This window comes from Grus americana, chromosome 23 (genome assembly GCF_028858705.1).
Source record: "Grus americana isolate bGruAme1 chromosome 23, bGruAme1.mat, whole genome shotgun sequence".
Lineage (NCBI taxonomy): Eukaryota > Metazoa > Chordata > Aves > Gruiformes > Gruidae > Grus > Grus americana.
This window is the reverse complement of record NC_072874.1, coordinates 2097411-2124241: the sequence shown is the minus strand read 5'-3', so window position 1 is coordinate 2124241 and position 26831 is coordinate 2097411. Positions and strand designations below refer to the sequence as shown.

General features: G+C 56.1%; 1 protein-coding gene across 2 annotated transcripts; it reads right to left on the bottom strand.

Moving 5' to 3' along the window:
• Positions 1-1960: 1960 nt before the first annotated feature.
• Positions 1961-26173, bottom strand: TFAP2E (transcription factor AP-2 epsilon). Of its 2 annotated transcripts, XM_054802676.1 has the most exons (8): positions 26050-26173; positions 25494-25940; positions 25128-25179; positions 10038-10256; positions 6867-7095; positions 6489-6607; positions 3881-4022; positions 1961-3467 (listed from the first exon to the last, which is right to left on the bottom strand). In XM_054802676.1, the coding sequence occupies exons 1-8, from the start codon at positions 26074-26076 to the stop codon at positions 3179-3181; spliced, it is 1524 nt and encodes a 507-aa protein (XP_054658651.1). In that variant the 5' UTR covers positions 26077-26173; the 3' UTR covers positions 1961-3178. The 2 variants fall into 2 exon arrangements, with proteins under 2 accessions (XP_054658651.1, XP_054658652.1); XM_054802677.1 differs by lacking the exon at positions 10038-10256.
• Between the last annotated feature and the right edge of the window lie 658 nt (positions 26174-26831).

Below are 26831 nucleotides of genomic sequence, written 5' to 3'. Positions count from 1 at the left end.
CCAGACTGTTCCTCATAAAACATTCAAGAGCCTTGCAGTTACCCAAAGAGGAAAATGAGGAGGGAGGTAGCTTTCCACCCGATGGACGTGGCATGTAATTACTGTAGGCATATCCTGAGTCTTTGTCTGCATGGCTCATCGCTGCTGCGTCTAAGAATTCCTTGAGATTCAGAGAGTGCCCTAACAAAGTCAGGTTTCCATGATATGATTACATTAGGAAATTATATTTCACGCCTGTATGTTATAGTGCGCGCACATACACTTTCATCGTGTATCGGAGTGTAGTTTGCTCTTCTCTGATACCGTGCACCGGAGGATGTCTACAAATTGAATTATTTCAGGATAGTTATTAGGATAACTCCATGTAGGGAAACCTGTATTGCAGCACAAAAGCACCTTGCTCTCCTTTATCATAATCCATTTTAAACATGGATTATGCTGATGCAGAACAGGGCACTCCTATTTTGGAATAATTTTAAATAGGAATAGTTTTTGTGCTTTCGGCTCACACCCTGCATTATCCAGAATAGCTTTGAAGTGTAAACAAGCCTCTAATGTGTCTGTAGTATTTCCACTCCGCTCCCTGGCTCCTCCTTGTTCCCTGGCTCTTCCTTTGGGAAGCTCCAGAGCAAAACCAGACCTGCAGAGCCTGTCATTTAGGTCTTTGCTTTCACGAACTTCATAGCGAGGGACGTTTCCAATCCCATTCCCAATTTAAATGCATCCCCAAGCTTTTGAAGGGAGTATTTAGATGCAAGTTTCTGACTCTGAGCCATCCCCACAAACTATATTAGTAGATAAACTGTTTCCTTTCACACTTTTCTAAAAAGGACATCCCTCTGGAAGCCTGTGGTCCCTTTTGGGACTGTTCAATTATTTCTCGATTATCATCAGCCTATCCTGCAACCTCCAGAGGAAACCGACGGGACAACTCCGAGAAAGGTCCAACGCAACAAGTGCTGTAACGACTCGGGCCCATCTCCATCTGCCCAGTCTCCAGCTGTGACGAGCAGTGGATGTGTGGGGAAGACTGCAAATATGTCGAAATGCCCCCTCTTCCCTTTCGTGAAAAGCCGTTTACGCGTCCGCTCCCATGAAGCGCCACGGCTTCTTACTCCTCTTCCGTTCATGTACTTAACCCTGCTTCCCGACTCTGGCATCCTGCCTCGAGTTTTAGTGTCAGCGTTCCCCGTGTGTGTTCCTTTATACCCTTGTTTTCCACGCTCCTGTCATCGACTCCTCGTGTCCTTTACAAGTGGGGCAGCTCTAATCCCTTGGTCTTTCCTCGCGCAGAAGTCAGCTCCCACCTCGGAGCTCCCTGGCTGCCTTTCCCCGCGGCTTTACCAGTTGGGCTGGCCCGATCTGCAAGCGGCGTTCAAGACAGAGCAATACCACGCGAGCGCACAGTATAATCTGTTTTCTGGTTTGTTAATCCTTTTCTAACAGTTCCCACAGTTTCGTTTGTATTTCTACCCTCCTGCGAGTACGAGGTGGCCGTTTTCAGAGCCCTATCCGTAATAATGCCGCAAACATCAGCTAATTTAGAGAGCTTCGTTGCATATGGATTAGCAGGGTTATTTTATCTGCTAATTTATCGCTCGTCGCCTTGGTACCAGGAGGTCCTTCTGCAGCTCTTCACAGACAGGTTTAGATCTGACTATCCTGAGTGGTTCCGAAACATCTGCAAACGCATCATTTCACTATTCGTCCCCAGCGTTACCGGAGGCGCCGGCTGGCTCGGCTGCGATGGCTTTGCGAGGTCAGGGCATTAACGCCAGCCCCCGCCGTTCCCTGAGCGCTCTGACTGCGCGGGTCACTCGAATGTCAGCCGGGCAAGGATATTGGTCCTTAAATCTATATAATATTTCAAGATACAACCACAGGGGCAGAAGGATCCTTGTTCACAAAGACGATGGAGGTGCTTTCTTCAAATAAAAAGAGGTTTATTAAGATAATGAGAATGACATTGTGGTGTGGGTGTTGTACATCTATTGCAGCATTAAGAGAAACAACAGCAAGTACAAAATCCTGCAGAACTTCTATAGTCATTATCATCACAGCCTAGCCTGTCCATGCTACAGTTTTGTGTATCCAAAACTTCATTCCCATTTCTAATGGCAGAAAATCCAAAGAGTTTCATCTTTCAAAAAAAAAAAAAAAAAACCCAAAACAAAAAAAAAGGCAAAACAAAAAACCCAACTCAATTTGATATAAATAACTTGCACTGGACATTTTAAAACTTTCAGATTTTAATTACACATAAATAAATATATACAGATTTAGAACAGTTCAGTTTGGCCTGGTTCAAGTTCTGCTCCTTGTGCTTTATTAATCATTATTAATTTTAGAAACTTGTGTGCTGTTTTCTGTAGGTTGCGGAGTTTTAATTAGTCCCGGGTTTAACTTAACCTGCTTTATCCCCAGGTGTGACCGTGGCAGTGGGGAAGGTTCTCCTCGACCGGTCCCTGCCCTGGGAGCCATCGGCTGCGCGGTTTCTTCCTGCCCTCGCGGTACGGCTCGGGGCTCCTCGGCCCCGGGGGGGAAAAAAAAAAAAAAAATATCCACCTTGAGTCTCAGTTCGCAAACTGTAAACGAAGTCCAAAACCGCTTTAAATCCAAAGCAGTTCTGCTGGCAATTTTTTCTTGGCCTGGCTTTAGGACTGGGCTGTAGGTGGGGAAATAGGAAGGTTTCCTGCGTTTGCCTGTCAAAACCAGCTGATAAATCCAGGTGCAGCCAGCGCTCCAACTCCCTGCCCGCTGCTGCTCCTGCCTCTGGTTCTTGCATTGATGAGGCTTTTGCTCTTTCTTCTCAGTTTTTCAGGTGGAACAAATTCCTGGAGCATGTCAGGATTTCGCTATGGGTTTTTAAAAAAATGAAACAAAATAAAATTGCACATGACTTGGCTTCCTGCATCCACAATTTTTAAAAAAACAAAACAAAAAGGCAAAACCCCAAAGCCATTAACCTGGCTTATTTTCTCAATCTCACTGCGTCCATTAGAGTTGTTTTCTTCTTAAATTCTTTAAATCTTCTTTTTTTTTGTCTTTTCTTTCTGAGTTTCATCCCAAGTTCAAATGTAGCAGTTCAGAAAACAGTGCACTGGATCATCTTCCCCCCCCCCCAGAGCTATCACCACCGGGGAAAGCTCCCGCCGGGGAGAGGGCAGGAGACAGCACGTTATTTCCGATGCTTCACTTCTTTTTCTGACGCTTTGGAGTCTCCGGCCGTGTGCCCGTTCCCTGTGCTGTTCATGAACATTTTATCCAGCCCCTTAAGGGACTCCACCAGGTAGTTCTGGAAGGCGGTGAGCGCTGCGCAGATGGCTGGGCCCCCAAAGCCGTGGGTTATCAAGCTGAAATGAGTCAAACAGCTCTGGACACCGGGCTCTAAGATGAGGGAGGGGCGGCTGTTCCCCAGCGGCGAGCGATCCTGCGCTATCAAATCTGCAAACTCTTTACAAATTTGCCTGAAAGAGAGAGGTTTGCGTTAGGATCGATGCTGTTGGGGAGCTGCGGGGACGTAGGTGCGTTTGGGGGTTCTTTTCTCGCTCCCTGCCCGAGCGGCTGCCTCCCCTCCCGGAGCTGTCGGCCCCAACCAGGGGAAAGCCCCTGGGTGCAGTCGGAGCCGGTGCGGGTGCCACTGCTTCGAAGGGGCACGTGTGACAGCACCAAAATGCTCCCTGGGGTTGGGTTAAGCTCTCCGGCGTGGGAGCAAGCCCTTCGATCCACGCTAACTATTCGCTGCCGTGCATCGGTCAGGTCTGCGTGCAGCGTGTGAGGCCGTCCCTTCCCCGCACACCACTGAGCTTCCGGGGCTAACGCCGCCCTCCCAGGCTGCGGGCACCTAACGCAGCGGTGGCTCGTTGCCGTCTGTACTCACTTGGTAGCCAGCAGCATGTTTTTCCTGGTGTGGAGCTCCGTGGGGTCGGAGTGCTGTCGGCACAGGTACTCTGCCGCCGCCTTGGCTGGGAACTCCGTTTCGCACACGTAACCGAAATCCCGAGCCAGGTGAACGGCTTCACCTGCGAGCAGGACAGATTAACAAGCTGCGTCAACGCCCGCGTGAAAGGAGAGCACTTTCTGTGGCATCTTCAGCCATCTCACTGGTGTGGCTCATTTCTGCCAGGACTGGAGCACTTTCCTTTCTCAGTTGCCACCCAAGAGCTCTCGGGGTCCCAGGGGCGTTTCTCACTTCACACTTCCCTTGCTGCATCTTTCTCTCCCTGCTTCTTCCAAAATTTCCTGCCTGGCCTCTCCAAATTGAGCAGAGGTTTGAACAGGGGCCGGAGGGTGACAAAGCAACCCTTAGCTCCGTGGCTGCTAGACAAAACGGGGATGTGAGAAACGGGCAGGAGGAAGGGGTTTACATCCTCCCGCAGCGAGCAGGGGCCCTCGGGCTGGACGCGCAGGCAGCGTATCCATCACCCCGTGGAAATGCCCACCCATTGATGGAATTGATCCATCTCCAGGCGTCCCCGTGGAAATAATCAGAGCTGATGGCAATTGATCATGCCCAACACCCGAAATCCCGGTCGGGCAGGCAGAGCTAATTTGAGTTGCCCCCCTGCTGCTCACACGTATTAGGCCATCCATCCTAACAGCATTAACCTAGAGCCCATCGCAGTCTCCCCAGCTCCCAGAGCTCGGTCTGCGAAGGCACGTTCTGGGGAAAGTGTCTGCGCTTCCCACAGAAAGAGAATACTTTCCACTTTATCTCCTCCTCCTCCAAAGAAGGAGCAAATAAGGTAAACCTAGAGAATAGGAACTGCAGGTGTCTGACTGTTAAAAAACAATCAGAAAGTAACAGCTGCTGGAAACCAGTTATCGTGGCAATAAAAAGGGCTGTGTGACCTCATGGTGAGAGCAAGGCTGGAGCCAGGATTTCTCTCCTCCGCGAGTGTGTGCGAGTGGCTACGTTAGCCGAGTGTTTTAAAGGCAGTTTGGCTGCTGGCTTAGAGAGGTTTCGGCAGAGGGGACAAGGAGGCAGAAAGCGGTGTCACAGCCTGGGGGGGCAGAGGCTGGGGGAGAGCCTGGGGGGGCAGGACCCCTCGGCAGGCAGACGGCTACAGGTGCCTGTCTGAACGCACGCCTCTTCCCGGGAGCTTAGGGATGTCTCTGAAGTCAAACTACAGCCCTGCTGCTCCTCTGGGTCCTCGCTGGAGCTACTCCCACGGAGCAGGTGCCCAAGAGAGGGTGAGTGCCCGGTGTACGTGGCCAGGGCTCCCCAAGGCAGCTGCGTTTCTACCCGCAGCCCTCGTGGTGCTCCCTGGGTTCCCCGGCACCCGTAGTCCCCCATCTATATGAACAGCTGCGGGCCAACACAAGGAAAAGTCTATCACTAGCACTCAACCCCCCCCCCCCAGTATTTTTTTAAATGAGCAGACATTGGGAAGGCAGAGGGGAGAAAACAAATTAAACCACGACAGCAAATGTCCAAGAAAGAGGGTGCCTGGGGCACAGGGGCACAAGGCAGTTTCTGTCTGCTGAGTGATGACAATGCGATAGCACCTTCCTCTGGGTGAAATGTCTCCCAGTACCCTAACGCTTGTGTGCAGGAGGAAATTGTATCCGCCAAGCACACATGGCACCGCTCTTTTATTTACTATGAGCTGGTAAGCAGTAACCACAACATCAGCAGCCACCTGAAATCAAAATGTACGTTTCTTCCTTCCTTTCTTTCTTTCATGCTTTTCTTTCTTTTCTTTTAATGGAAATCAGCCTTTCATTCAGCACGAACCAACTGCCCTCAGTAACAACCTCCGCCTAATGAAGCGGGTCATTTAATTTGCTGGCAACAATGGAGATGATTTTCTATTCAGAAACTGCGGGCAGCTGCCTCCAACACGCTGGGCACAAACACAATGGATTCCAAAGCTCGAAGGGAGTCAGAGCTGTCATTGCATTTGTTTGCATCCCGTGTCCTTTTTCTCCCAAGATGCAGCGGCGACATCATCGTTTCCATAGCGGGAAAAAAAAAAAAAAGTAGGAGGGCAGCAAATAAACGAGGGGCTTTAAGCAGGGGCAGCTCACGCGGCAGGGCAGGCAGCACCTTTTCCATAGCCAGCCCTTAACGCTCTGAGGACGGCTACCGCAAACTTCACCTCCGCCTGCGAGAGCTCAGAGCCGCGCGGCATCGCCGCGATGTCTCACCTGTCCCGGGGGGAGGAGGGCGGGACGCGGAGCGTTAGAACCGGTTCGCAGAAGTGAACGATACGCTTAGACGCAGGCGGAAGGAAGCTCGCGGCCCCGCTTGGGCCGTGGGTGCCCGTTCCTAAAGGGCTCCGACTGGTCCGACAGAAATGTCTGAGTTTGGGAAGGCAGACATGCTTGAATCCGCATGGAGACTCACGCGGGGATATTTCCAGTCGCAGGCGGCGGTGACCGCTGCATGCTTTGTTTTAAGTGTTCTCGTTTGCGGAAAGCTGCAAATGAAGGGTATGGAAGTTTCGGCACTCCCATCCTCTGCGGGAGCGGAGAGCGGCTCTTACCTTCCACGAGGGATGTCAGCAGGGTGACGTTGGCAGCTTTGCGCCTTCCTGCAGGTAGATTTAGTCCGATTTTCTCTAACCTTTCCCTTAGACACCGACCCCCATTTTTTGATTTTGCTCTGAAAAGAGAAAATGAGTAGGGGGGGGAAAAATTATTATAATGTAATTAATGTTAAAATAACGGTAATCCCAGTTTACGTTTGAAAGGAAAGAAGAAAAAGCAACAAAAATGCTCTTCCCCAATATACCACACACCAGAATTTCTCATCTACGTTAATCTGAGAGGTGAGAGCTGGTGCTGAACGCAAAGCTTACTTCGGCATTACCCCCCCCGCATTTCACCCCCGGGCTGCGCCAGGGCTCTCGGGAGCAGCTCACCTGCGGAGGACTCCTCCGAGGAGAGAGGCGTTGAGACACTCGGGGGGCGAGAGCCTTCTCTGCACCTCCCCGACGGTCACCTTGTACTTGGAGGTGGAGCTGAGAAGAGAGAGGCGGCCAGGCACGGAGCAGAAGACCTCATTGGGATTCGTCACGCCTCCGATCAGGCCGTCTTTGTTCATGGACAGGGTGGAAATGGTGGTGCCGTTGGCCTTCGAGGGGATGGGCACTGGGAGACAAGGAAGAGGGAGAGAAGAGGGGACCGTGGCTGAGAGAGCCCAGTGCCAGGGAAGCCGCTCAGCGACTCTCCTGGCAGCTTTCTAGCCCCCAGCCCCCCTGCACGGCCATCCGCAGACCTCAGCATGGGGATATCTCAGTTAGTCCCTTATTTTCCTCAATAAAAGAAGAGAGGTGGGGCGATGAAACTAAATGAAATAAAGAAAAACAAACCAAACCAAAACAAAAGAAGCCTGGACTCTGCTCTCGCCTGCTTTCCCACGCCTCCCAGCTCTACTGTAATTAAACCCAAGGTTTTGGGCTGGTCTCCTGGAAGGCTGAGGACTGTCCGCAGCATCGCTGTCTGGACCTGTGACCAGCTTCTCCTCCCTGTCTCCTCTGGGCACTCCGTGGAGGTGGGGTGGCAGGGCGAAGCGCTGGCTCGTCACGCCGGCCTGGGTGCCGTTCCTCTCCCGGATTTGGGTCGGGGTTGCGGCTGCAGCCCAGCTCTGCACAGGCACATGGCCACGTCCCACCGGGCAGCGTCAACGGGGCTGAGCCACGACCTTCATACCCCGCACAAACCCCAGGAGATGCTGGGGTGGCCGAGAGCCATGTTTGCCAGTGTGCGCCCACAGGAACCCATGGAAAGAGTTTCTTTGACTTCAGCTTTGGGATTAGCCCCACAACAAGCCGCAGCCCTAAACTTTCATCATCCTTGGCTTAAAGGAAGCTTGAGAAGATCAAACCCAATTAATCCAGCACAGGCTTCCTTTTACTTAGTGGGCAAAAGCCAGTTAACACAAGAGGTTAGACAGGCAATGGTGACTGCACTGGGCCCATGGCATCACACGGTGGGATGGGACCTCAAAGCCCATCCAGTGCCACCCCTGCCACGGGCAGGGACCCCCTCCACTAGCCCAGGTTGCCCAAAGCCCCATCCAACCTGGCCTTCAACACTGCCAGGGAGCCAGGGGCAGCCACAGCTTCTCTGGGCACCCTGTGCCAGGGCCTCAGCACCCTCACAGGGAAGGATTTCTGCCTAATGTATCTAATCTAAATCTCCCCTCCTTCAGCTTCAGGCCATCCCCCTCTGCCCTGTCACTCTCTGCCCTTGTAAAAAGTCCCATACGTCATTCCATACGTCATTCCAGTAAGATACGTTCTTAGACGCAATAAAGGTTTATAGGTTAAAACTGGGGCTGGAACTTGTGCCAAAACTCTTTGGCTTTTATGTTCTTAAAATTAATAACTAATTTAACTCTGGAATAAAGCAGGTTTTGAACGAATCCAAAGAGGACTGCAAATGCCATCGCTCCAGATCATTTCAGCCCTGGCGTTCTTTGTGGTTCCTCGGTAATGACTGTTCCACAATGTGCGTTCAGATGGTTCCTCCAGGTAACGCAGCAACGAATACCAGGGCGAGATGCAGGTTTTATAAAGGAAATACACATGCCCAAAATGAAACAGAAAACCCAAAAATTAATTGGGGAGGGTACATAGACTGGACCTATTAGGGGGCACTTACAATCAGCATATTGTAAACACAGCTCAACAACTTGTTAGCGTGGCAATAAAAAAGTAGCACATGTTACATTAAAAAGGCTAATGTTTTAAGAGTAAAAGATGAATGGAAAGGAACTGAGGCACATTAAGTTTCCCCTCAGCGTGAAACTTTGTACAAAGTCAGGGGACTGAAGGGCAAGATGCACTGGTGCCCTGCTGCAGCCAGCAGCTGCGGTGGTGGCGTTTGCCATGACTGTAGCCGGTTGAGGGATGTTCGGGGAAGAACAAGTGTGGGACCGTCACCATGAGACGTAGGAAACCAGAGCTATTTCCAGGCAGCAGCAACTTCAAAGCTTTCTTCTGCAGTCCCGGAACAGGTTATATTTGTCTCTAGGGGACAGCCTTAAAATAAAAAGTCAGAAGCATGTTTTACAAATATCCAGGCATTGCTGCCAAGGTGGGTGTCACTTCAGGTCCAGGCACCCAGCGGATGTGGGTGCTTCAGCAAGGGCCACCCCCAAAGCAGACGCCCCTGGAGAGCAGGTGTTGCTTGTAGTATCATAGACTTTGTCTGTCCACAAAGAGCTCTGCATAATTTATATACTCGCATATTTGTGCATGCCTGAAATCATGCGGTGGCGTGCATTCAAGCCGCATGCGTGGCCGGGGACCTGCGTACACGAGGGACTGAACAGCCATGCAGGAGAGGGGACCCATGGCACGTGTCCGTGAAACACGGCATCTGGGGAGGAGGCAAGCCCAGCCGGCACCAGCGTGAGTTAACACCGGAGCCTGTGGAAAACCGGGCTGGAGATCGGTCTGATACAGCTCCGGCGCGTCTGCGAGTTGCCCCACACGCACCGGCAGCGTGCGGGGAGGTGCAGGGCAGGGCAGGGCAGGGCGGTGGGAGGGCACGGATGGATGCCGATGCACAGCATGGAGACACCACAACACTTCTGAAACACGTACTGGGCATTTTTAGGAACGATGTTACTGTCAGAAACAAATCCCCTTGAAAGCTGTAACCCGGAGCCTACCGCTGCGAAGGTTAATGCCCAGCGCAGTCGGGTCAGCCCTGCTCCGTGCCACAGGCAAACCGTGCAGGCACCGGCCCCTGACAGAAGATGAATATTGGCATTGCTCTTCTGCCTCAAGGACTCAGCCGAGGCCAGAGCCCCGTCACATTCGGCACGTGCAGGCATGGGACAGGGCCGCCCGTGTCGCGCAGAGCTTGCACCCTCGGCAGCGGGGCACGCGGAGTGCGAAGGGAGAAACAGAGCGGGCGGCTGGCCCGGCGTCACGCAGAGGTTAGCGGCAGCGCTGGAAACTGAGCCGGTCTCTTGAGTCCTGTAACAGTGCTTCATCCATTAGACAACGTTGCCTCAATACAACAAGAATAAACATAGCCACATTCGCCATTAATTATTAATTATTGTTATTTGGCCTCACCTGCTGCTGTTTGCCTGGTCTGATCTGCAGCTTGTTTGCCCATAAACATGCTGCAGGAGGGAGACAAGCTACCATTAAAGCCTGACAGCTTTGTTTCCTTGGCTTTTGGGGAACCAAAATTGTCTCTTGTCATCTGAGTAAACCAAAAGTCCCCCTCGATCTTCAGTTGCTGCTTTCCTGTTCCCGCAAGCAGCAGGTGATCGGAGCACCTGAGCCAGCCTGCAGACAAGAAGGAAGCATGAGACCGTTGCAGGTCGGCACGGCGCGCAGCCGACAGCCCAACGCCCCGGCGCGTGAGCACGCCGACCCCCTGCGTCCGCTGCCGCCGCGGGCAGGAGCCGCGGGACCCTTCCAAACCAAGACGGGTGCATGCAGGTGCCTGGCCCCGCCGGGAAGCGCTGCATGCTGCTTCGCACAGCCTCGTGTCCAGGGTTCATCCGAGCTACGGGGCGGAGAAATAAACCATTGGAGCAGAGACGGGATTTTCACGACGAGGTTTCTGGGCGCCAGGCGCTGAATAGCCACAACACGAGCGGGAGGCCCTCGGTGCCATCGTGCCTGAGCGGAGGAGTGGCTGGGCAAGGCACGGACCTGAGCCCCACGCGGCGCCGTGCAGCTGGGAATAGAAACGTCACATCGGCGTCACTGCACTGGTTGCCCCTTCTGAGGTTTCGTGGGTTAGGTCGTAGGAGATACCTGTCCTTGGCACGGGGGCAGGACATCGCCTTTCCCTCCATGAGCCGGCTTTAGCCCTGCTCACCCCCACGGCAGGTAACTCAGATACGGGGCTCAGCCAGGGTTAGCTCCCACGCGTGACCGTGGAAGGACGGCGTTTTCAGCAGAAACGCGCCCCAGAGATGCTCGTTCACACAGCGATGGGCCGACGCATCGCACAGGCTGACAAGGAACGGGTTAGACGCCGGCTGCCCGGCCCCCTCCCTCGGGCCCTGCCTGATGAGTGGGACAGGGCTCGGCTGGGTCACCCCACCCCACGGAGCTACAAAGGGCAGGACACGAGCTGCGTTTCCTTCTGCAGGGCTCTGCTTGGGCTGGTTCACTCAAAGGAAGGGGGAGAAAGGGACATTGGGCTTCTAGTGACTGCTCAGACACCTCCTGGGGAGCGTGAGGTCTTCCTCTCTTCTTGTGTCCCTCTTTGCTATCTGCTCTTATTATTGTTTCCCAGTTGGCCCCACGTGAGCTCTGCAAGCTCTGTGATGGGTGGGTGGATGGGGGGGTGAGCTGGGGAGCCCGCAGCGGCGCTGGGGACGGGCTGTTCCCGAAAGCTGGGAGGTACAGCCAGACCCACCGGTACTGGGGGGCTCTGCTCAGGGGCCTCGTGGCAAAGACACAGCTGGATCTGGGGGAGCGAGAGGGTGAGCATCCATGCTGTGCTACCGGCAGGCTGGTTCTCAAGCAAGAAATGTGAGCGTGGGGGTCTTTTAGGAAAATGAGCTGCCAAACGGGTCAGTGCTGCCCGGGGAGCTGGGGATGGCAGGGAGGGGACTGATGCCCTGGGCACGGTCCTGGCAGGGTGAGTTACTGGAGAGACTGTAGATGTGTCTACATGGGGGAAAGGGGGAAAAAAAATGTCTTAGCTCCCTGCAACACCTCGGTCATTGAGGCTTGGTTGGTTTGCTATGTCCCCCAAAGTTGTTTTGCTCATTGCTTTAGCTGCCAGGCACTCCTGAGAGGGCTTTTCCCCAGGGGAGGGTTGCTTAGTTCAGCTTCATCCTGCTACTTCTAATTCAGCAAATCCAAAAGGCCTGAACGGGCGTTGCTGGTACCCAGCTCCTCATGCAGAGGTGAGCTCGGCTGCGGCTTTCACAAACTAAAGCCCCAGTGAAGCGTTTCGTCCTGGGGACGCTGCGGCGGGGCTGGGTGCAGGGAAGCACTGCAGGGCCGCACGGCGTGAGGATCCGAGGGATCTGATTTGAAAGGGAAAAGCTGATTTTGAAATAAGGTTATGCTGACAGACCTCAAAGAGCTTCGCACGTTGCTAATCCCCAGCCCAGTGCTGGTACAGGACCAGCCACTTAGTCATTAACTCGCCCCCAGAGCCTGTGTGAGCTGGCTCATTACTGCAGCTGGGGAAAATTGAGGCACAGAACAAGTTAAATGATTTACCAAAGATCAGGTGTATGGGCATGAGCTGAATGCGTGCACTTCTGGTGTGTGGGAACGCTTTTCTAAGCGATCCGGGCTTTACAGCACTCCTGACGCATGGGCAATAGCTACAGAAAACTGATTAAGTACAGGCTCTGTTTTCATAACTCCAGACTTTGTTTTCAATGCCGTGAAACGGAGGTGTTGGTCGCTGCATCGTCTTGTCTCACGGCGCTCTCGTGTTTTGCAGTTAGCTGCCGAGAATGGCAGCACGTCAATAACAGGCGTACGACGTCTGGCTGAATGTGGGAAGGGAAACGATCCTGGTTTCTTGTGTATGATCTCACAGGAAGCGTTTCCACGAGGCTCGGCATCTCACTGCCGCCTCTCACGTTGCAAGGCAGGTATCGCTTGCAATACATGACACGTTTCACGCGTGCGTTGAGCAGCAGCGCGGAGTGACACAAACTCCACGCGAGTCGCCTGCCCTGGTGCTGCGCGGCTTCGTCTTCCCTTTGAACCCGTGAGGCTCGTGATCTCCCATCAGAGATGCCTTTTTTGTGCCGAGTCGGGTCTAATTCGTCTCTTAACCGGACCTTGGGTGTAACTGTCAGATGATGAAACTCACGCAGCTCCGTTTGCTGTGGCATGGAAAGCCCTGATTCAGAGAGAAAGTGATTTCAAAACACGTCCTGGTTTCCAAGAACACCAAAGGCTCCGTCCCTTGACTTTCCCGAGCTGGAGAGCACCCTGCCTGCGTGCAGTCGCCCCCCATGTCCTGTGCAGCCAGCAGCCTGGGGGTAGCGGGGGGCCCGCAGGCTGGGACGGCCGCAGCCGGTTCTCTGCTCTGCTGAGGAATTGTTTTATGATGCTGGGCGGGTCACCTCCCCAGTTTGGGCTTGACTATCTCCATCAATAAAATGGAGATAATATCTACCTGGGAGGGATGCTGTGATACCCAATTAAAATTTGCCAAGTGATCCCTGGATGAAAGATTTCTCCAGGTGAGAGGTCCCTGGGTGGTAAATGTAGCCAGAAGGACTTGGTCCAGCGCCTAAGCACGGGACGTGATGATGCTCCTTGGGGTGGCAGACAGGCATGGAAAGGCAATGCCCGTGAACACGAGGTCCTGATACCTCCAGCAATGCCACAGGTGGGATGGGATGCCACAGCCTTGTGTCTGTGAAGGTTTTTCAGGAGATACCGGGCAGGAGGTTGAAAGAACCGATGACCGCTCGGTTGTGAATCTAGCTGATGGAGAACGGAGCTTAGTACCTTCAAGGTGTCCCAAGATAAAGCATAAAGTTTCTGACACTTTTGCTCTGGTTTGCAGAGGTGGGTCCCTTGGCTTTTAAGTTCCAGGCACAAAGAAGGAGCAGCAAAAGAAGCCCCATTCTTCAAAGGCTTTTACCCACGGAGCTAGAAAGCCTCAGAGGATGTCCTGCTTTTCCCCGACGAGTTTCAGGATGGATCGACCCGCAGCCCTGTGCCTCTGCTGCCTCCTCTTCCTCCTCCAGCATGGTCCAGGGTGATGATGCTCCATCCCCGAGCTCCTGCGCTCCCTCTCCTTCCTCGTTTGTGCTCACAAACATTTGTGCCTGAAACTACCACCGTGATTCCTGGAAATGGCCACTTTTACGTGTATATATGCAGTGCAAAAGGTGCATCTGCAGCCTGGGCTCAGGCTCTGCGTGCGGGTGCTGCCGGGAGCCGCGGGATCGCAGTGCCCGTGCTCGGGGGCTGACTGCACACCATCAACTTCTGGTGTTAAGGGAAAAGACTTTACCTACAAAAAGGAAAAGACGAAGTACTGACTCAATTTCCATATGAGACATGTGCTACCTGCTTGCAACATGATTTGTAAGCAGGCAAATTTGTGGTACTTGGAAATTGAATTGCTTATCGTGGTGTTATTTGTTCAGTTCCATTTCCAGCTGGAGCTCGGGGTGCTGCGAGGGGAAAAACAAGTCCAGAGGGAACATGCAAATCGCTGCCCGTCTTACAAGTCTGTTTTCTTCTCTCCTTAGATACATTACAGGTAAATCCTCTTCCTCAGCAGCGCCGAATCCCTGGATATTGGGGCTTTCGTTGCAACATCTCTTTCAAAAGTGGGAGTGTGCTGCAGCTTAGATTGCATTTTAAAGAGGTATCAGTTAATCCTTTTCGGAGCAATCTCTCATCTCCAGCCACCCCAAAAGCATCTCAACCCCTCAGTCCCCCTCCGGGGCCATGCACCGGTCAGCTCGGCCAGCATCGGGCATTGCTGCAGGTTCAGGGCAGCCCAAAAAAAAAAATCCCGTGGGAGGTCTGAGTTGTGCCTGCACTGTACAAACCTATTTCAGCTGCTCCTCGCTGCAGCTGCTGAGGTTTGCTTCCACGATGCTGCGGGTCCAGCGAGGACAGCCCCGATCCTGCCAGGCTGACGGGGTGTTCCCGCAGCTCTGCCCCGCTCTGGGCAGGCAGCGGTGGGAAGCTCCGGCTGATGGATGTTTGCGCGTAGCCCCTGATGAAAGGCGCTCCAGAAAAGCCAGGCATTGCTGCTGTCTTTCAGGAAGAGCTTTCAGTGAGCTAGTCTAACATTCGTTTGAATGTCTCTTATGTAAATTATAAGCCGGAGATACATATATAAAGTAGTATCTGCATGTGGGTGTGAGCCAGAGGCAACTGCTCCTACCATCACTTTAAAAGCCCTTTTTCACCGAGGAGGTGCCGCAGAGTTCAGCTGCTTCAATTTCCTGGTGTTTCAGCAGAGAGGTATTTATTGATGGTCCAGGGAAAGAGGTCAGTGCCATCAGCTATATTTCAAACCCGCAGTCTGTAATTATCCTTTCTTCCTAGAGGGGATTATACAGGTATTTTCTTTATCTTGAATGCACAACCTGAACCAAGTCCCCATGTCAAAGAGCCTCTCTAGGAAACGCCGTAATCTGCTCGAAGGCCTTTTCAAATGGAAGGGTGGAAAGAATCTTGTTTTTTATCTCTGGGCTTTCCAGATTGCTGAGTCCTGATAGGGAAATAGATCTCGGACCCTTGGAAGAAGAGAGGGAGCAGGCAGCCTCAAACTATTCCCATGAGAAAGCTAATCGGGAGAGGTCCCATGCCTATGCAAAGTTCCCATACTTAACATTTTGTTTCCCATGCAAATCAATACATTAGGTTACGAACTAAATGTTAAGGTGCCATGTGAAATTAATTGCATTTTTCCTTCTGTGCCTCTGTTTTACCCAGCGACGTACCCGCCGTGTGTCACTGCAGGTGTCTCCTGGGGAGTTTCGGGACGGATCGATGGGGCAGGAGGGTTCAGCCTCCCCGAGACCAGCGGATACGACGTCTCAGTGAAGGGTGGTACCTGCTTAGTACATCGTGTCTTGATAGGAACGGCCAATCAATATGATAACAACATTTGCTCAGATCTCAGTGAAAGCACCCTGTGCTCCTTCAGGACTGGGAAGGGGATTAGTAAGTGGTTTGCAACTAATAATTTCCTTGCTTTGCCATTTAGGAATGACTCGGCCTCAAATGTGCCGCTTGTTCAGAATATTTTGTGAATTTTTTGGAAACTGCTCACAAACAATCTGTTGTGAGCTCCCACACGTTCCCCTGCTGCTCTTCGTTTGATGGATCGGGTTGTGCCGTCCGGGGAGCATCTGATGTCGCAGCCTGGGCAGTAACCTCAGGAATACCCCACTGGAAAGCAGCAAGTATTAATGATTAAAACATCCTCCTAATGAGTGAAAAATGCTCGAACTTTTGCAGGAAATGAATGAAAAAGGATTTGGATTCTGCTTTTGAATGTCAAAGTGTATTTGCAGATTTACCACGCGTGGGTTTTGCTATTCACTGAGAGAGCAGTGCCCCCATCCCCTCCCCTGGCGCTGCCCTTCTCACTCCTACCTTGGCAGCTTCATTTGAAAAGCCACTTTAGTGCAGTAATTCAGATTATTTCATTCCCCCCAATTGAAAATTATTTTCTTCTGAATCTGCAACTAAGCCCTTTCATATCTACATTAGAAAAAACCCAACTATTTAAAATTCACCTCAGTTACAAACCGCTCTGGATGGACCCGCTGTAGCTCTGCATCTAGACTTTGTGGCTTTCACAGCACAAAACACGCAGGTGTCAGGAAGGCAAGAAACTGAAACGGGAGGCTGGCGAGCGCGAGGACTTAAGCCAAAGGAACTGGAAACCTGCACTGCTCTGTGGTAACACCAGGGAAAGTTTCTCACCAATGTCACCCCCAGCCCGGTTCAGCCGTGCCGTGCGGCAGCGAGCGCTCCCGGACTTGCACACACGCCACAGCTCTGCCCTGTAGCATTAACCATCGCAGGTTTATTCATTTAGCAGCACAAACTCCCATTACATTTTGGCAACCAGTCTACGGGATCTTTATGTGTTTAAACAGTATAATCCATTTTACAGTAACATGCTTGGGAGGTTTTCCCTGTATTCCCTACAGAAGTGCCTGAATTTGTGTGGCTTAGATCTACCTAATCTAAAAAGGGAGAACAAAGATGCAGTGTCTTTCGCGAGCGGCGGCAGATCCTATGTAAGCCACGGTAATGTTGCTATCAATTTGTTAAAATGTATTTAGATTATTGAAGGGCAAAAGACCCTTCAGCAAAGATTAGACATGAATAATAATAGAGAAATACTTCTCTTCATATAGAACTTGCTGCCAATCCGCAGAGCTTGCGGGAGGGTTTCGATCTGAGCCTCAGACCGCAGCAATGTAAATCTGTCGGTTCACCTGCTGTTCTGGAGTTGCCGGCTCGCCCAGGGATCGCTCTGCGGAGAGGTACCGCTCGCCCGCTGTCACAGCGAAAATGCTTTTACTTTTCCTTGCTCGGAAGATGCCCTGGGTTTCTGACGCCTGTGCGTTGCTGGGATGGCCAGCAAAGCAGACATGTTGCAGCCTGGTCAGCATCGCGCCCCGGCCAGGACGCGTGTCGCAGCCCGGGCTGCCAGGACACACCAGGAAACCCCTCTGCAGCGGCCGGGTCCCACCACGGTGCCAGGGAGGAGCAGTGTCCGTGTCTGTGGGGAAAACTGACCAACCACAGAAATAACACGGGGACAATCCAGGCAGCTGCATGGGAGCATGCGGGCGGCTGTGGCGCCGCTCTCGCAGCGTCTACAAACCCTCCGATGATGTTTCTTCAATGACTGCCCCCATCTCTTGCTAACTTGGATCTTGTGCTTGAAGCAGCCCTCGGTACCCTTGGTCACATCGTCCGCTCACGCCACGCCAGCCCCAGGGCTGCAGCCCCGCTTCCCCCGGCGCGTGGGGCCATCTCGGGGCTCCCTGGGGACGCGCCGTCCCCACACAGCCACCTCGCTGGGGACACCGCTTGCTCCCCGGGACCTGTCCGACCAGTCCAGAGGGAATAGGGCCTGACCCGGTCCCTCGCTCCCTGGCGCCTCGGCACTTGGGTGACTGATGCCAGATAAATGCCTGAGATAGAGGGTGGGGAGACTCGGCCTGGCTGGAATCCCAAGCACGCGCCGCAGACTTTGCAGAAGCTGCCACAGCTTTTTAGGCTGCAAAGGTGAACCTGCTCACAGCTCCCCTCATCCTGCTCCAGAGCCCCTCACTCCTGAGCCGCAGGCACGCCATGTTCAGGGGTATTTAATTGCAGTGGGTAGTTTGGGCTCATTTCTAGCAATTCTTTCTCACTCCCTCGTGCTTCTCTGCTCTTCTCCACCAAGCCACAACACTTAACCTCTCTCCCAACCAAAGGCACTATCCAGGCACTGCAGAGCTGGGTACGGGGTGGCGCACGGAGACGAGAGCTGAGCATGCAGCAGCTCCAAGCATTATATCCACATTTGCTAATTAGTTCCTCTATTAAGAATTAAAATAAACAAACAAATGGAAGGACAGCAAGAATGAGTAATTCCCTAGGATCACACAGGAAAGGGTGGGATGGTTTAGTGGTTAGGGTGCTAGTCTAGGACTTCAGAGAACCTCATTTGGGCTCTTCAAATAATTAAGACAGATTGCAAACATTTTTCTTCTGCGATCATGTGTCTTGGAAGATTACTAAGCACAGAGGAATGGTCTACGTTTGCCTCTGCTCTGCTGCAGATTTGGTGTGACCCTGGGCTGGAGGCACATGAGTGGGTCCCCATGGGTCTGCCTGTGGGTGGGTGCCCCGTGGGACCCCCGGTGAGGCGCGTGCCTGCTGCGTGGCACGGTCTGCAAAGGGAAGATCTCAGTGCCATTTCCTTCACGGGGCTGACGTGGGGACAAGCACCACGGGCTGCGTGTCACCCGGCCGAGGCTGCTCCTGCTGGCCCCGCTGGCAACCCACCAGTGGACAAAGCAGTCCCCGTGGGAGCTGGGCCTGTGGTGTGACATGGCAGCAACCCGCCGCCCAGGAGGGTGGGAGTATGTGCCGTGCTCTCCCCTAAAAGCTTTCATGCCTTTACACAGTTCTTCAAATTACAGAGGGAGTACACGGGGTGATGGGGTGGCCGGGGACAGCCAGCCCCCGGTGACCCCTTCGCCCACGAGCACGGACGGCTGCAGCCCTGCCTGCCCCAACGAGCGGGGTCTGCGGCAGCCGAACACCGGCCAAAACACTGAGCTGCAAAAGTAGAAAGCAAGAAAGAGCTGCTCCAGAGCCAGCCCAGCGTGTCCGTGGTGCCTCGCTCGGTGCTGTTCCATGGAGAAACCTCACCCGGGGTCCAGCTCCTGGAGGAGAAACGCTGTTGGTTTGACTCGCAAGCCACATGCTGAAGAGCAACCCAAGCTGGCTTTTCTGAACCTACCCTTTAAGAACTGCTCTTTATTTCTAACAAAGAAAAAAATTCATTTAAAAACATCTAATTAAACAGTAAGTCATGACAAGGTACATGAAACTTGGAGATAACACATGCCTGGGAGGCAGCGGGGAGGTTGAGACAAAGCCCAGCGCCTTCACCAGTACCCGCGTGTGTTATCTCACATGAACACACACCTGGTTTTATCCTGGTGCAATTATAGGACATTAAAAATATAATTTTAATGGAGGAATGGTGATCTGGATGCAGTTCAGAGTAAAAAACTTTCTTTTAAGTTTCTCTGTTTGATTAGTAGGTGTTCCTGCCATGCACGCATGTGTGCGCAAGGGAGAAGCGCCCGGATCTGGAGGTGTGACTGTGTTTTGATGAACGCTGTATCTCGCGGTGTGTGCGAGGGCTTGTCTAAACTTTAAAGCTTTTGTGAGCGGCGCTAAGGCAGCAAAGCCTCCAGTCAAGACCTGGCTTGTCCCAAGCGAGCCCCTTTTCCCACTCAGGCGAACTACCGCAGCAGATAAAGGTGGAGAAGGCCAGGAGCGCTCTGCCAGCCGGGCTCAGCACCCTGCATCTGACTGGAGTCCAAGCACCTCCGCCCACGTTCGTGGACAGTCTTATAAAAGACCTGTCTTTGCAGCCCCAGGTGTTTTACAAGATGACCTCATTTATTACCTTGCTCGTCACAGGAAATGATGTTTATCTAATCTACCATTCTTTCAGGATTTTTTTTTTCTGCCACATCTGGCTTTATGCGGCATTTCTTATGGCTCAGTTCCTCTCTGCACTGAAAGGAAGGAGAAATGGCACCGCTGCCACCATGCCGGCGCCCCAGTCCTACCGGCAGCCCTGCATGCAAAGCCCACGGGGAGATTTTCCTTCAAAACCTGGAGCTCGCGTGCGGTGGCGAGTGGATCTAAGGCTCTCGGTCTTAATCTCCCTCCTCTGCTGCATTCTTTAGTAGTGACAGCTACTTCTTGCAATATTTCTAAATGTGGGCTCGGAGCACTCTGAGGCACAGCTTTCCATCTGTCTGTCCAGCATCTAGCCAAACAGGTCCACATTCCTGAGCAGAAACGCTAGTGCTGCCACTCTGGAGCAGCTGAAAAGCCTTGGATGGAAATTTAAACAAGTCACAAACACGAGGGAGAGCGCAGCGGCCGAATCCTGCTGCCTCAAAGCGCAGCCAGGGCAGTTCGGCCCCCACCAGCCCTGCAGCTCCTGTGCGCCGTGCACGCCTGGGTGCCAGTGTGAGCCCACGCTGGCTACACCCTGCTCCGTCTGTACTCCAGGTTGTAAAATGCTGCAGCCAAAATGCTTGCCCGCGAGCGGGGTGTGCAGGCCCCTGCGGCTCTCCCCGCTTCCGCTGCTCGCGGGGCCCCGTCTCACCCCAGCCCACCGCCGGCAGGACCGCGGGCTGCTCCTGCACCCCAGCGTGCCCCCAGGTGCCAGGGAAAGAGATTTGTTTTTAATTTGTAATAAAAAAAGCTCTATCAGAAGCTTTCGGCTGATCCTGAAAGGATGTCAAAGCAATAAAACCCCTCCTTATTTTATGACCAAGCTGCAGGATTTTTTGCTACCAAGTGCAAATGCTTGATTTCATAAACAGAAAATCACGCTCTCCTCGCTCAGAGGAGGGAAGGACCCGCACCAGGAGTAACGGCTGTTCGGGGCTTGCTGGGTCTGCAGCCGTTTGTCTGGGGGGTTTCATCCTGGGGCATGAGTAGCTGTCCCAGGGCAGCAGGTGAACCGAGCAGAAAATGCCTGTAGCTGCTGTAGCCTAAAGCAGCCAGAGCCACGGGCTAAACTTTTTCAGAGTTAATTTTACTGTTTTCAAGTAAAATATATTCCTGGTCTTATATAAATGCTTGGGAGGGGGAAAAAAACCCCCCAAAACAACAAAAAAACCCTCTCCAAACAAATACAACAGCAATAAAAATAAGACAAAAAATAATTTCTGAAATTTTGAAAAGGAGGAAGAACAAACAAACGTGTATACAAAAAAAAAATATTCTTAAAAGCTCTTCTGCCTTATTCAGGAATTTACCCATTTAATTCTCAAACTAAATACGTCCCGTATTTGTCACGCCACTACGGGGGGAAGCTCATCCTCCGTTTTTCTGCGCTACTCGCAGCTCTCCGTGCTCCAAGTGAAATCCCAGCTCTACCCCCGCAACACATCGCATCCCCCCAGCCAACCCGGGCCCCCCGCACCGGGTTTCCCCCGGACCCCCCGCATCACCCCCCAGCCTGGGAGTAACGAACCGGAGCCAGTTCCGAGAGCGATCGTGGAAATCGAGTTTTGAACGCCAGTTTTCAGCCCGGACCTGCCGGGACCCGGCTCCCCCCGCCCGGCGATGCGGGAGCCGCGCAGCCACCGCCGGGGGCTGCGGGACGGGGACCCCGGGGCCGCCCCCCCCCCCCCGAGCCCTTGGGAGGCGATTTGCCCCCCTCTCCTCTCCCTCCGCCGCTTGTTAAAATCGAGGCCACCTGCAGCAAAAAGGGCCGGAGCGCTGCGGGCTCGGGAAAACACAGCCGGGGTGTATCAGCGCGCTGCATCCCTCAGATCTGCACAAAAATCCCCTGTAATGACATTAGCTGCTAAAGCCGTTGAAGTTTATTTAAGAAGGAAAGGGGGCAAAAGCAGACACGCAGCCAGGGATACTCTGGCATCGCGCTCCGGGCGGTTCCTTCCCCCAGCGCCGGGCAGCGCAACCCCCGCAACCCCCCGTCCGTGCGGGGGGGACATCTGCAATTACAGCCCCCCGCGATGGGGACGGGCCCCGGAGCCCCCGGGGGGTGACAGGCTGCAGGGGCACCCCCGGGGGCTGCAGGCGCTTCCCCCTCCCCGTTCCGTGCTGGTTTTGACTGGGGGTCCCTGCGCTCGGCTTGAGTGAAAAGCGCCTCCGAGTACAGGAGTTAAAAGGTGGCTTTAGGGATTTGGGGCAGGTGATTAATATTTTGTTGAACCAGGACAACAGTATCTCGGCAACTAATTAAGGAGAAATTTATCTGTTTTCACATGCATAGATTTATATCAGGTTTCTGTCCGACGGCCATACCGTGAGGAATTCAGGGATTAATCATCCCCGGTGCAGTATTTGAGATCCCGGCGCGATTTATGACAAAACTGCGCTTTTAAACGTTTACCCTCACTCCCCGCGGGGAGAGGCGCACCGAGAAACCCCGCTGTCCATCTGCACATCCCCTCGCCTTCGCTGCCTGCCTGGAAACCGCTCGGGATTTGTCTCCGATATTTTAAATTTGTTTTTCATAGGGTGTAATTCATCCCGGCCGCGGGGTCCGGAGCTTCGCCTTGGGCTCACCTCTCGCCCCCGATGTGGCTCCGGGAGTCAGCTCAAAGCAGACAGAGCCAGCGAAATAAGAACGATCCCGTATTATTATTTTAAAATTTTAAAATAAATTAGACTACAAAGTAATTAATTCGCCCGGTTCGAGCGGAGGGCAGCGGCGTTTGCCGCTACCGCCCGGTACCTCCTGCGCGCAGCGTTTCCCGGAGCGAACCGCCCGGTTATTCGGGGACCCGCACACCATCAGCCGCCGCTCCCGGCTGCCGCCCGGGGCCTGTCCCGGTCCCCGGGGTGATCGGCTGCCGGGGCTGCGGCGGGATCCGAGGACACCCCCCCCCCCCCGGCTGCAGCTTCCGTAATTCCCCGGGTTTCTTTTGAGCGCAACTCGCCCGTTTTAGGGCATCGCGGCTATCGAAGTACGGGCGAACGAGGGCCCGGACGCCGCCGGAGCCCGGCCCGAGCCCCGGGCAGCGGTGCAGGATGCGACCCCGTGGCGCAGCCCCCGGGACGGAGCCGCGGCCCCGGGCGGCCTCCGGTGCGCTCCGGTTCTGCTACAAGAAACGAACCCCCGCCCCCCCGCCGGCGCCTCCGTCCCGCGGCTCCCGGGATCGCTGCTGGCCGCTCGGGGGGGGCCGCCCGCGTCCCCCCACCACACACGCTTTGCTTTGGATTTATCGATTTCTCAGGCTGCTCCAGCAAACTCGGGGCTTCGAGCTCCCGAGCAGAGACGGGGACACCCCGGCAGCGCATCGCCCTCATGGCTGCGCTCGGAATCCGAGAATTCTCCAAAATATACTGTGCATCTTTATTCCAAACACAGCAGGAAAAAACCAACAAGAGAACCGGAGTGGGAAGAGCAAGTGTCCGTAGGTACAAGGGCTGCAGACGCCCACAGGGCCCCGCTTTTCAGCCACGGTTATTTGGTTGTTTTCTTTCTTTTTCTTTTTTTTTTTTTTTAATTTCGAAAGAGAGAGGAGAGGATCTGCAGGCAGAAATCTGGCACTAAACAACAACAAATCTTCCCGACTAGAGTCGAAAATTTCTAAGTAATGGCGCGTTTTGAAAAAAAGGAGAGGGGAAAAAAAAAAAACCAAACCAAAACCCAACACTATAACTTCAACCGAACTTCCAGACAAATATTCTCATTGCAGAGTGTTTTATGAAGGGATCTCGAGTGCTGCTGGCACACACGAAACAGCGAACGCACGGCCGGCGCTCCTGCCTAACCGAAGTGCACACGCACCCTGCAGCTTGTTGCAACCAATTCTCATGCAAGGATATTTAATGAAATGCCTCTCATGTGTTCTAATTAAAGCTAAAATAATTACGGTCATTAATGCTCCGCAGAAATGCCGCGTGTAATGAAGCTGTGTTCTTAGAATAACAATTTTCATGGAAAGGGGGCTGTAACGCACCGTGAACGCTGCTCCCCCCCCGTGTAACGACTGCCACCGCCGATGTCGGCGGGGGAAGAGCCGCACGATCGGGATGTTTTTCCCGATTGCCGGGGCTGGACAATTACCGGGGGGTTCGGCTGCGGCCGGGCCATAGGAAACGTCCCCCGAACCGCGGCGGGCCGGGACCGGGGCCGGGACCGGAGCTCGCTGCAGCCCCGGACGCAGCCGACGACCTAAAACCTCCCGGTTTCAACGGCGCTTTGCCCGGGCCCGGGCCGGCCGGAGCCAGCCCCCCCTGCCCCCGGAGCGCTCGGCGTTTCCCCCAGCAAGCCCGCACCCGCCGGGCTGCGGGCACCGGGCCTGCCCGCGTTAACACCCCACCGGGCCCGCACCGGCGGCTGCGGTTTCGTTTGCCCGCCGGTGCTGGAGACCGTTCCACGAAACGGCAGTTAAACACGTCCTTTCCCTCTACGTATTTTTGTAAAAAATCGCGGGGAGAAGCCAAGATTAGCGCTTGAATATTTCATACGAGTTATCGCCCCGAGCAGCCGCATAAATCGCTCACGTCCCCCTGCTCCCAGCAATGCCCCGGTGAAGTTTTTATTAGAAAAATATTTTACGGGGTTGAGCTGTTTTAACCGCGGGGCTTTGTTTGGAAGCAGAGGGGCTGCTTAGCAGGTCGGGGAGAATCTGCAGTGAATTACGAGAGGCGGCGGGAGACACCGGGGGCCGTGCGGAGCCCCTGCCCGCAGCCCCGCTTCGGCCCCGGGAGGGAGCGGCTGGCCTCCCCGCCGGTCCCGGGGGCAAAGTCCCGCTTCTGGAGCCGCAGACGGGGAGTCCCCGCGGGCCCGTGTGGCTCCCAAGGCGGGGGCCGAGCCGCGGCGCCGAGACTGGGGCGGCCGCCCGGGGGTCTGCGGGATGCTTCCCCGGCCGCAGGGACGGGCAGCACCGGTTCCTGCGGCCGCGCCACCTCCTCGCCCCCGTTAAACGCGTCCTTCCCCCCCGGTACGAGCCCCGCCGAACGGGCCCGCTCCGCCGTGGTCCAGCGCTTTCCCCGCCAGAGGCGGGAGCAGTGCTCCGGCCCGGAGCGGCGGGACCGGGAGAGCCGGGACCTGCCGCCGAGCCCCGCCGGGGCATCCTCGGGGCTTCCCACACAAACCATCCGCGGCCGCCGGCGGGGCGGGCTCCCGGGGCTCCCCGATAGCCGGGCCCGTCCGTCCGGGCCACTCGGTGCCCGGTACCGTGAAGGCGCGGCGGCGTCGGTACCGCCCGAGGGAGTCCAGCGGGCCGGGGGCGGTGGGACGCGCTGGCCCGCCGGGACTCGCCGCTTTCGTTTCTGCCCCGCCGGGGACATCAGCGAACCCTTCCCGACGGGAGGGGAGCGGCCCCGCGGGACCGATGTCGCGGGGGGGGAGGGAAACCCGACGCGGGGGAGCCCCGAGGGCAGGAGCGGGGCGCGGAGCCCGGCCCGGTGCCGCGTCCCGCGGTACCGCCGCGCTCTTACCTTTCTTGATCACGGACTGATCGAGCAGATTCATCCCGCCGTCGTCCACGGCCTGAAAGCACCGAAGCAAGAGTCGTCAGCCGGCGGCTCCCGGCACGGACGGGCACCGGCCACTCGGGGCGGGGGAGCGAGGGGGCAGCGCGGCCGGGGCCCGGTTCACCCGCTGCCCCCGGCCAGGAGGGATCGTTCAGGCACGGACGAGCCCCGGTAACGGGGCTCCCGCCACGGCGGCGATACGGACGCCGCGAGGCCCGACTCATCCCGGCCGGGACCCCCATCCCCCCCGCCCCGGGCACACAGGCGGCGGCGGGATCGGTCCCCGTCTCCCCCGGGCACCCTCCCCGGCCTCCCTCCGTACCCCGGTACCTGGATGTCCTCGATGCCGTGGTGGCCGAGGCCGTGGAGGCCCAGCGGGCCGTCGGCGAGGCCGTGTCCGCCGTCGGGCAGCCCGTGGAGCAGGCGGGGCACGGCGGGGTACTCGCGGCGGGGGTCGAGCCCCAGGGCGCGGTGGGTCTGCGAGAGGAGCCCCGCGTCGTCCTGCCGGCCGCGCTGCGGGGGCCAGGCGGGCTGCTGGTGCTGGTGCAGCGGGCTGAGCGCCGCGTACGGGTCCCCCAGGTGCGGGTAGCCGGGCTCCTGGCCCTGCGGGTAGGGCAGCGGCGGCTGCGGGTACGGCGGGGGGAAGTAGGGCGGCTGGAAGTCGGCGGCGGGCGTGTGGCAGAGCGGCGGCGCCGAGCCGTAGGGCGCCTGGTTGAGCGCGGGCAGCTGCGGCAGGCGGGCCCCGGCCGGCGCCCCGGGCAGCCCCTCGGCGCGGTCCTGCGGCGGCGGAGACAGCGGCGGTGAGGCGGGAGCGGACCCCCCGGCCCCGACCCCCCGTCCCTGCCCCGGCCCGTTCCGCCCCGCCCGCGCCCCGGCCCGCACTCACCATGCCCGGGTAGCTGTGCACTAGCATCTGTGCGGGCCCGCGGCGAGCCCCGGGCGGGCCGGGCCCCGGGGGTGCCCCCGTCTCCGCCCCTCTATCCCGCCGGAGCGGCGTCTCCCATCGCTCGCCCGCCCGCTCCAATGCGCCGGCCCCGACTCCATGCACGCCAGTTATAGCGGCGGGGGCGCGCCCGCCGCGCCGGGAGCGCGCGTCAGAGCGCGGGGCCGGGGACGCGCCGCCCGCTCCCGCGGGACCCCGACGGCTCCCGACGGCGGCCGGCGGGCGCAGCGGGACGGCAGCGGGAGGCGACCGGGGAGGGGGGCGAGGGGCGCCCGCCACCCCCGGGAGCGCGGCCGGTGCCGCTTCCCGCGCCGTCGGGTGGTCCCGCTCCCGCCGCTCCCGACGCCGCTCCCGTGTCGCACGGTGCCGCACACCCCCCGCCCCGGTGCCACCCTGGGCTCCCCCCGCCCGGGACCGTGCCGCCTGAGAGCCCTTGTCGGGGAGCGCCCCGGGCCGGACTGGGGACTGAGCCCCGAGGGCCGGGAGGGCCCGGGGGTGCGGGCGGGCTGCGGGACCGCGGCGGTGCTCTACGGTTTGACTTTATTAGCCCGAGCAGGGAGCGGGCGCCGTGGCCGTGAACGCAGCGAGGGCCCCGGCGGCAGCTGCAACCTCCGCCCGACGGCGGCCGGAGCGGGGCCCGGGGCCAGTCCCGCGGGGAGAGAGCGGGGCTCCCCCCGGGGCGCTTCCCCCTCCTCCCCGACAGGGAGCGGGGAGCCCCAGCACGG

What these genes read in the sequence shown, in the direction of transcription:
- TFAP2E (XM_054802676.1), bottom strand. Translation starts at nt 26,076, where the DNA reads ATGCTAGTGCACAGCTACCCGGGCATG. An exon ending in TCAGTCCGTGATCAAGAAAG is followed by an intron (nt 10,257 to 25,127) that starts GTAAGAGCGCGG and finishes TCTTGTCTGCAG; the next exon opens with GCTGGCTCAGGTGCTCCGAT. An exon ending in GACCAGGCAAACAGCAGCAG is followed by an intron (nt 7,096 to 10,037) that starts GTGAGGCCAAAT and finishes CTTGTCTCCCAG; the next exon opens with TGCCCATCCCCTCGAAGGCC.